General features: G+C 41.3%; 1 protein-coding gene across 1 annotated transcript; it reads right to left on the bottom strand.

Annotated features, from left to right (window-relative positions):
* Positions 1 to 708: 708 nt before the first annotated feature.
* LOC103275215 (UDP-N-acetylglucosamine/UDP-glucose/GDP-mannose transporter) lies at positions 709 to 4,438 on the bottom strand. Its single transcript, XM_021706228.1, is given in 3 exon segments — positions 709 to 920; positions 3,722 to 4,345; positions 4,348 to 4,438. Coding segments are annotated over 3 exon segments (927 nt in total).
* Positions 4,439 to 10,129: the final 5,691 nt, after the last annotated feature.

The raw sequence follows: 10,129 nt of genomic DNA, 5'->3' as shown, positions 1-10,129 counted from the left end.
GCTCATTCAACATCATCGAGAAGACCCCAGTTCCTACTGATATAACAATGAATGGGAATCTTTTGGTTTAGTGCTACTCAAAGCAATTATTCTGAGCATGTTCCAGAGTAATTGTTCATTGAAACTTTTGTTTTGCTCATTTTCTGCCAGAATAGAAAACCACAAAAACACGATGGGGGATGGAGGGTTCAGGAGGCCACAACCACTTTTTTTTAAAGCATTATGTTTTTCTCTGCAGAATCTTTGCTTTGAGCAATGTGAGGCTCCTTTAAGGTAGTTTTATATTTAAAGTACTTACTTAAGGCAAAGAAGTGGTGGCTTATGTCTATAATCCTAGCGCTTTGGGAGGCCAAAGCCAGAGAATCGCTTGAGGTCAGGAGTTTGAGATAAACTTGGGAAACAGTGAGACTCCTCTCTCTACAAAAATAAAAAAAAATAGCGAGGCATGGTCATGCATGTCTGTAGTCCTAGATACTCAGGAGGCTGAGGAGGGAGGTCTACTTGAGCCCAGGAGTTCGAGGTTATAGTGAGTTATGATCATGCCATTGTACTCCAGCCTGGGTGACAGAGTGAAACCCTGTCTCTAAAAGAATTTAAAAATTTTTAAAATAAAAAATCTTACTTGAGAAAACCATGGTTAAATAAGAAATTATTACAATGGCTACAGATAAGTTATCATATTTACACCAGACTTTCCAATCATGGAAGTTAACTGACAGTTTCACAGCACTCATATATTCCCAATATGAAGAAAAGCTTTGTTTTCTTCGGAAAGAAAGCACTTTTTGCAATGTTATATGCTACTTTTAATTCCTCTCCTCTCTCCTTTCTTTTGGTGTCAAACATCAGCAAAGAAGTTGCCTGCATGTGGGACATCTGCACAGAGAAGAAGGTTATTGCTATCACATAGGCCCCAGTTCCTGGGGAGGTAAGGAAAATTCAGCAGCAGCAGTACACCCATGCACCCATAGGGATCCACTGGCTAAGAAGAGCCCTTTTCCCAAAAGAGGACATACAAGAGGCCAAAAGAACATATGAAAAACTGCTCAATATCACTGATAATCAGATAAAGGTAAATCAAAATCATAGCAAGATACCATCTCATGCCAGTCAGAATGGCTATTATTGAAAAGTCAAAAACAACAGAGGTTGGTGAGGTTGCAGAAAAAAGAGAACACTCATACACTGTTGGTGGGAATATAAGCTAGTTCAGTCCCTGTGGAAAGCAGTTTGGAAATTTCTCAAAGAGCTATAAGTAGATATACCATTTGACCAAGCAATCCCACTAATGGGTATATACCCAAAGAAGCATAAATTGTCCTCTCAAAAAGGTACCTGCACTTGTATGTTTATTGCAGCACAACAGCAAAAACAGGAAACCAACCAAGGTGCCCAGCAACCATGAACTGGATTTTAAAAATATGGCACACAGCCGGGCTCGGTGGCTCAGCCTGTAATCCCACCCCTTGGGAGGCTGAGATGAGTGAATTGCCTGAGCCCATGGGTTCGAGACCCGCCTGGGCAACTTGGCTTCATCTCTGACTTCATCTCTACAATCAATCAATCAATCAATAAAAACTAGCCGGGTGTGGTAGCGTGCACCTGTAGTTCCAGCTCCTTGGAAGGCTGAGGTGGAAGGATCGCCGGAGCATAGCAGGTCGAGGCTGCGGTGGCCAGGAATGGCCACTGTACTCCAGTCTGGGCGACAGAGTGAGACTCCAACTCAAAAAAAAAAAAATATATGGCACACAAGTTTTTCACTTTAATGTGGCTTCATTTGTCACTCTTTTCCTCAATGGCTTGTGTTCAATAGATCTTAAAAACAAAACCCTACTTCCTTTAATCTAAAGGATTTAGAGTTTTACCTTTACACTTGAGGTTTACTTAGCAGTATACTATCCTGCCTAACAATATTGCATTATATACTTAAAATTGCTGAGGGTAGATCTTATTTTAAGTGTTCATACCAAAAAAATCAAAGAAAAAGCTCAATAACTGTAATAAAGGGGATTAAACATTTGATCATGATGGATATGTTTATGGCCTTAATGGTGATGATGGTTTCACAGGTTTATACATATCCCCAAACTCAGTGAGATATATACAACAAATGTGTACAGCTTTTTATATGTCAAACATACCTCAATAAAATGGTATAAATAAATAAAATTTAAAAATAAAATAAAAATGTTGCACATATACACCATTAAATATTACGACAGTCATAAAAAACAACATGGATGCAGCTGGAGATCATCATTCTAAGTGAATTATCACAGAAACTGAAAACTGAATGTCGCATGTTCTCACTTATAAGTGGGAGCTAAACACTGAGTACACACTGGCATAAGGGCAGGAACAAGAGACACTAGGGATTCCTAAAGCAGGGAGGGAAAGGAGGTTAGGATGGAGAAAACACCCATTTGGTACCATGCTCACCACTGGTTGACAGGCTCAATAGAAGCCCAAACCTCACCATCACACAATGTACTCATGTAACCAACCTGCACTTGTACCCCTTGAATCTAAAAGAAAGAGTCCTTTCCCCCTTTATCCCCCTTGTCGGTCACCTTGTGTGTGGGTGTATGTTGTTTGTTTTAAAATAATCTTTTAGAGAAAGTCCCAGAAACCAGCATATATTCAGTCTGGAAATTAGTCCCTTTTTCTTGATAAATTTTGTGCTATTTTCTCCATTTATTAATAAAGTATTTAGGGATTTGAGGATACAAAAAAAGGCTTAAATAAATTATTATTATTATTATTTTTAAAATCACTTCTTTATTTTGTTCAGTTCACAATTTAAAACGGATTCAGCCAGGGTGACCAACAGGAAGAAGTTTGTCCCAGTTCAATGAATACAGAACAATGTTAGTAGTGAAAAATCTCACCATGTTTTTCTGCAGGGTTGCTGGTCAGTTTTTTTGCTTTTTGTTAGTATGCTTGTTTTTGCTGATTACAGCGTGTATACCATATCTTTTGACATACAATAAGTTTAAATCAAAATGCAGTCAAATCTTTAACTTTATGACTTTTGCATTTTGGCATTTTATAAAGGGCCCTTTCTTATGGTTATAACTATATTCTATTTTTCCTAATTATAATTTTCTTATGGTTTTTTGAAAATAAATTTATCTATTTAGCTCTTTGGTCCATTGAGGATTTCAATGATTAAGAGTCATCCTGGGGCTGTAAGGTACTTAAAGAAACTTCTGCCTGAAATATCTGAATCTGGCTAAAAGGAAGAGATTAGACAGGATAAATTTTTGGAATACTCCAGTACCACAAGGAAGATATCCTTCCAGAACATCAGGATTTAAAGAATTTAAGTATACGTTAGATCTCTTGTACTTTATAAGATATAAGGGGTAGGTTATGGTTTTTCACATGTGAAGAAAAAAATACACAAACGCATTTCGTATACAAATAAAATAATTTAGATTATAGCAGGGGCTGTGTTTCTAGAGCTAGAAAACCTGGATCTGTCAACTACTGTTCTTGGGAAGTCAGTTAAACACGATGCCCTAGATTCCTTGCCTATAAAAAGGGGTTAATGACATGACCTTCTTTTCTGAGGGCTGTTGTGGAAATGTAATGAGATAATTCATGAACAGTGCTTCAAAAACACATATGATATAGTAAGCCCTCAATAAATTTGAGTTATTATTAATACTATTAGCGGAGAAATTAACAAATCTGTTGTTTCTAAGTTTGCTCTCCTTACGTGACTGCTGGCACGGTGGCTTCAATAGATTTTCTTCATGCCTTGACTCCTGCTGCAGGTCCCCAGTGGAGATACTGATGATAAAAGTTGGGACAATCATGAAGCAAGCGTTATAGAAAAGCACGCCGTATTTCCCTAGCTCCTTTGGGTCCATTTTCTGTTTGGTATAGACTCCATTTGCTGCCGTGAAGATATCGTTCAGGAATACAAAGATGTAGCCTTCCAAGTTAAAAGCAAGATCAGACCCAGCTGCTATGAAAGCCCCGAGAATGATGGCAAAGACACTGACGATGATGTTCAGTGAATACTGCTTCCCAAGTATGATGGTTTCCAGGAGCAAAGTCAATGGAATGGTGAATTTCCTGAGCACGGTGAACATCGGCAGGCTTAATTTACTTGTGCTTGATAGTCCACTTATATGGTTTCCAACGTAGAGAATAGGCAGAGGAAACAGCTTTACAGGAATTTTCTTGTCAAAATCAGGGAAATGAATTATTTTATTTAGCTTGGATACATACAGTATCATTATGGTGGCAGCCATCTGTCCAATTCCAAGGACAATTGGTGATGGGAAACCATAGGTGGTCAGCAACGCCTTGTTGACCAGCACGAGGACGAAGGAGTGGTCCTGTAGAAGAGCGCGGACAGCAGCCAGGCCCCCCGGGAGGGCGGCCGCGCCGCGCCGGGCTCCGCGCCCTCGGCCTCGCCCGCAGTCATGTCCCCAATTATTTATTTATTTATTTATTTATTTATTATTATTATTTTAATCAATCGGTATTTTTTATTATGGTTTTGTGGGGTACAGTTAAGGGTTAGGTGTACAATTACGTTTCATTCAGGCACCCTGTTGATAAGAGGTGTTTTCCCATCCCCCGACAGATAGTTGCTACTGTTAATCCCATCCCCTCCCCTCATAGTTTCCCAGTACCATCAGTCATTTTCTTATAGTATTACATTGGATGTTCAAGGTCCATTATATGAGTGAGAACATGTGATATTCAGATCTTTGTTTCTGTGAGAGGTCACTCAGTATTATAGACTCTAGTTCCATCCAGGTTGCAGCGAAATTCATGATTTTGTTCTTTTTTATGGCTGCGTAGTATTCCATTATGTATATGTACCACATTTTTTAATCCAGTCCTCTTTTGATGGGCAGCATGGTTGTTTCCAGGTTCTTGCTATTGTGAACAATGCTGCGATAAACATACGTGTGCAGGTATCTTTTTTATAGAGTGATTTGTGTTAGAACTTAAGAGAGAAGATAGACAAATGGGACCTTATTAAACTGACAAGCTTCTGCAAAGCCAAAGAAACCATCAAGAGAGCAGGGAGACAGCCTACAGACTGGGAAAAAGTATTTGCCAACTCTAGGTCTGACAAAGGCTTAACATCCTGGATCTACAAGGAACTGAAACGTACTGAAAAAAAGAAAACAACCCCATTATAAAATGGGCAAAAGATATGAACAGACACTTCACAAAAGAAGACATTCGAGCAGCCAACAAACACTTGAAGAAATGCTCAACCCAATTATTTTTTAAAAGGAGCTTAAAATCTTACTCCTATTATCCTTCCCCAGGATGATTAGATTTATAAAATTTTCACACCACCAAAAGAATTTTTCAACCACACATCTGTCCCTTATATCTCAGAAAAGAAATTATCATAATCACTTGCTATTAGTTTTCATGTGTCTGATAAATTACTTCTTAGATGAAAGGCCCAGAGGCCACTCAAGTTATTATAGACTGGATTCAGAATTTTCATATCAAACTTATTGTGCCTTCAACAATTAATATCATTAGAATTATAGCTAGAATTGTCATTCACTTAAAATCAGCATAAAATGAATATAAAATAACCTTGAACCACTAATTTTTGAGGTAGTATATATGAAACTAATTTAAAAGAGTAGGGAAAAGGGAAGAGGTTACAATTTCAGTTCTCTAGGACATATTGGGGGAAATACAGCTGTAATTACCTTTCCCTTTCCATTTTTTAGCTGACATCTATTAATCCCTTACTTTTCCAATCACTGTTAAATAATTTACATAGAATGATCTTCTGTTGTTTCTCTGTATTTCTTTTTTTTAATTTTTAATTTTTTTATTTTAAAGATGTGGGGTACAATTCAGGGTTAGATATACAAATGTTCATTATGCAAGTACCCTTGTTGATGAGGTGTGCCCTCCCTCCCCCAGGCAGATTCCCACTACTGCCAATCCCGTCTCCCTGCACAACCCCCCACCCTGCAGTTTCCTGCTACTGTCAGTCCTTTTCTTATAGTATTATGATAGTTGTTCAAGGTCTGCTTATGAATGAGAACATGTGATTTTTAGTTCTTTGTTTCTGTGAAAGATCACTCAGTATTATAGACTCTAAGTCCATCCAAGTTGCTGTGAAGTTCATGATTTTGTTCTTTATGACTGTGTAATATTCCATCGTGTATAGGTACCACATTTTTAAAATCTGGTCCTCTTTCTATGGGCAGCATGGTTGGTTCCATGTTCTTGCTATTGTGAACAATACTGCAATAAACATGCATGTGCAGGTATCTTTTTCATAGAGTGACCTGAGTTCTTCCGGGTATATTCCCAGTAGGGGGACTGTGGGGTGGTATGGAAGGTTGATTTTTAGAACTTTTAGGAATCTCCACACTGTTTTCCACAGAGGCTGTACTAGTTTACACTCCCATCAACACTATAGAAGTGTTCCCTTTTTGCCACATCCTCTCCAGCATCTGTTTCTCTGTATTTCAAATTTAACTTAATGTCTTGTATTTTTATTTGGTAAATATTACAGTTGTGAAGACATTGTCAGTTGTTTTTGATATATATATATATATTTGTTTGTTTGTTTAAGAGATGCAATTTCCCTAGGTTGCCTTAGGCTGGAGTGCATTGGCTATTCACAGGCATGATCCCACTACTGATCAGCACCGTAGTTTTGAACCACTTCGATTCTGACCTGGGCCAGTTAACGGTTCCTTAGCCAATTTGGTGATCCCCTGCTCCCAGGAGGTCACCACACTGATGCCGAAATTAGTGCCGACACTTGATCCGCGTAGCACACTACAGCCCAGAATTTCTGACCTCAGGTGATCCTCCCGCTTCAGCCTCCCGAGTAGCTGGGTTACAGGCACGCTCAACCACACCTGGCCAAAATTTTTATTTTAATTTAGGAGACTATCAGAAAAATAAATGAGCTTAGAGCCTTTACTATATATTATCCACATACACACAAGCACTTGTCACCCCAAAGTAAAGCAAGATTGATTATATTGTTGATACATACCATCAGCGAAATGCATCCTTGTGCCCAGTCGTCCTTTTTTTCAGATACTTCAAGTTCAAAGCTAAGAAAGGCAAGTGGCCTCCCTGTCCAGGGTAGACTTGGTAAGCTTTATGTGGAACTGGAAGGTTACAGAAAACCAATTTTCTTCCAGGGTTATTTACACCTATATACATAGCCCTACCACTGACTCGGGGAAGAGGTTTGTCTATGTACCCGGAAATGTTGCCAAGGTTTCCCCACCTTTGGGTCTTGCTCCGCAGCGACTCCTGGGATCCCAGGTAACCAAGAACTCCCTAGGTTCACGAGAGCGCCCCCTTCTCTCGCTTCAGCAATGGTGGCCTTGTCCAGTTCAGGGACCCTATGTGGAGACCTGGCCTTCAGCCCATGGACCGAAATATCTTTGAGCGTCAGCTGGATAACCCCACCCAAGTTCTGCATTTCGTGGGGATGGGGATGGGGGAGAGGGACATCTACTGGGGGAAAACAGTTTTCCTGGGCTGCCCATCCCAGAATGAGGAAAGGCAGTAGTCGGCATAGCCATGTCTGGAGGCAGAGAACCTTACACAATTGACCCTCCCCAGCCCTTAGGCCATGACAATTTACCAAAAGGAAATAGCAGGAAACTTTGTATTTAACGCAAAACAACAGCACCGTTTTTTTGGCAAATAAGTGATTTTTTTTTTGAGTTGGAGTCTCACTCTCTCACCCAGACTGGAGTGCAGTGGCCGCTCCCGGTCACCGCAGCCTCGCCTGCTGGGCTCCAGCGATCCTTCCGCTTCAGTCTTCCAAGTAGCTGGAATTACAGGCATGTACTACCACGCCCAGCTGATTTTTTGATTTATTGTAGAGATGAGGTCTCGCTGCCCAGGTGGGTCTCGAACCCACGGGCTCAGGCAATCCACTCACCTCAGCCTCCCAAAGGCGCGGGATTACAGGCTGAGCCACCGAGCCCAGCCAAATAAGTGATTTTAGGAGGCTTTTATTAATTAATCAACCATACAGTAAGTTAATACTTCAGAGAAGGGTCCACACTTAACTTAGTCATTTGATAATTTTGTTTTTGTCACATTGACTCGTGATGAGCCAAATCTGTATCCTCCAACAGCAAGCAAATGAAGCTGCATCTTTATCCACGGAAGGCCCACTTTACAACACAGCAAGTACTGTGCTCCAACAGAAAAGGAAAGATGCTGAAATATTATTTTGCCTAAGCGTTGTGTAGAGGACGAACAACCAGAAGGGCTAGGGTGGAGCACAGCAGAGGATGCAGTGCCACTGTAGCGTCCAGGGCCTGTGCTTAATAAACATTCTTGAATGCACTAAGCACCGGCCGGGTCTACACTTGCCCTCTAACGTGGTGGATTCTTTGCTAAAAATCTGGTGTACTGGGATTTTCTCAAGAGGCGCATTGGGTTTCTTGCAGAGTGCATCTGAGCATCCTAAGTGCTGGGCAAACCCAGACCCAAGATTCTACACCCAGAGCTCTCGATAGCACCGAGGTCTCTTATTTCAGCATCATTGCAAATACTCAGTGCAAGCCTCCTCCGAACAAATTATGTCAGCTTAATTATTAGCCCCTGCTGGATTACTGGCTGTCGGATATAAAGGGCTGGTTTAAAAGACATCTGCAAACTTTTCTCCAGGGGATGGTATGAGGTCTCTCCTCCGTCAAATCAGTTTTCAAAATCCAGCAGCTCCTTTTAGATGGGCAGGCACCACAGCAAGTTGTGTGTAGCCAGCTGAGCTGCAACATAAAGCCCTTGTTCTGCACACACGCCCCCAGGCACCCTACTTGCACCCTTCTTGTAAGCAACGTAGTTCACAGCTGTACTCTTGCGCATGCGCAAACCAGCAAGTCCCCCGCACTGCAACTGGTGGTGAAGGGAAAGCCGATGGTGGAAAGCAGGCTTGCTGTCACTTGGACCAGGCACAAGATCAGACCTGACTGCTGGCTATAGTTTCTGTCTTGACCGGGAATTACTTTGGATTTCAGCTCAGTATGCGAAGGCGCACAGTTCGTCGTCAGCACTCAGAATATGAAGCTTCAGCTTTGTTGAAGCCACGATGTCACTGTTACAGCACCCTGAGAGTCGAGGACTGGGAGAAAGCTCACGGTCAGTGCCTGAACGGTGACGAGTGCTCCAGTGAATTCCAGGAAAAGACCATTCCCTGGGACAGCCTAGTGTCCTTGTCTCTATTGCTGTCAGTTTTTGGTCCCTGACCTCCTACAGCCCGTGCACCCAGGCCTCCAATGCTTTAACTTCTCTCTTTGCTTTTCCTCCTTTCCAGATGCAATTCCTCCCGTAATCATATCAAGAGCAAACGAGGAGAGCAAAATATGGTCCAAATGTAAGCAAGTACCAGCAGCACCACTAAAAGGCTACAATGGCCTGAGAGCTCCTGGCCCCATGGACAAAGAGAATCTTGATGGTGGCAGTGACCAGGAACTCAGGAAGCCTGAGGACAGCCTCTCTGCCTCACCACTTTCACCTCAATACAACTACAGGAACCAGGGAGCATTTTCAACATATTCCATACCCGGACATGTTAGTAAGGTAAACGCTCAGGCGGCACCCACTTTTTAGGGAGCAGGGTTTGGGTCCAGGTTTCATTCTCTTTCTTGGCGCCCCTACCTAACATTCCCGAAACAAAGGTTGCTTAGGGGTTCCAAGATTGCTGAGGTTTTCCTGCCCTTGGGCACCAGAGTAGAGGCACCAAGGTAAATATTTTCATGCAGTATTTAAATGAATCAAGTGGGGAACATTTGACCTGACACTAGGTATGTGTAAGTAGAGTTTGATTGGAATCAGGACCATGATCAGGGTGAGGTGAATAAGGTATGATTGTGTAATTATAGGGTCAGATTCTGCTTTTCTTTAAAGTGTTGATAATTTGTTCTCAATAGTTCTGATTTTTCAAAATAGTGCAAAAAGCACTATTTTCTGGAGTCCTGTATTTTTGGGTGCCCCTTTAAATTTATTGCAGAAGAAAAAGCCTCCCCAAAGGAAGCCTCAACCTGGATATAAAGAAATAGTACACTGTGGGAGACATATTAGCAAAGATAGGTATTTAAAATCAAACTAGAAATGATCATCATATATTTGGTTTTATCCA

Source organism: Carlito syrichta, unplaced genomic scaffold (genome assembly GCF_000164805.1).
Source record: "Carlito syrichta isolate Samal-C Ts95f unplaced genomic scaffold, Tarsius_syrichta-2.0.1 Scaffold315361, whole genome shotgun sequence".
Lineage (NCBI taxonomy): Eukaryota > Metazoa > Chordata > Mammalia > Primates > Tarsiidae > Carlito > Carlito syrichta.
The sequence above is the reverse complement of the archived record's forward strand: the minus strand, read 5'-3'. Positions and strand labels throughout refer to the sequence as shown.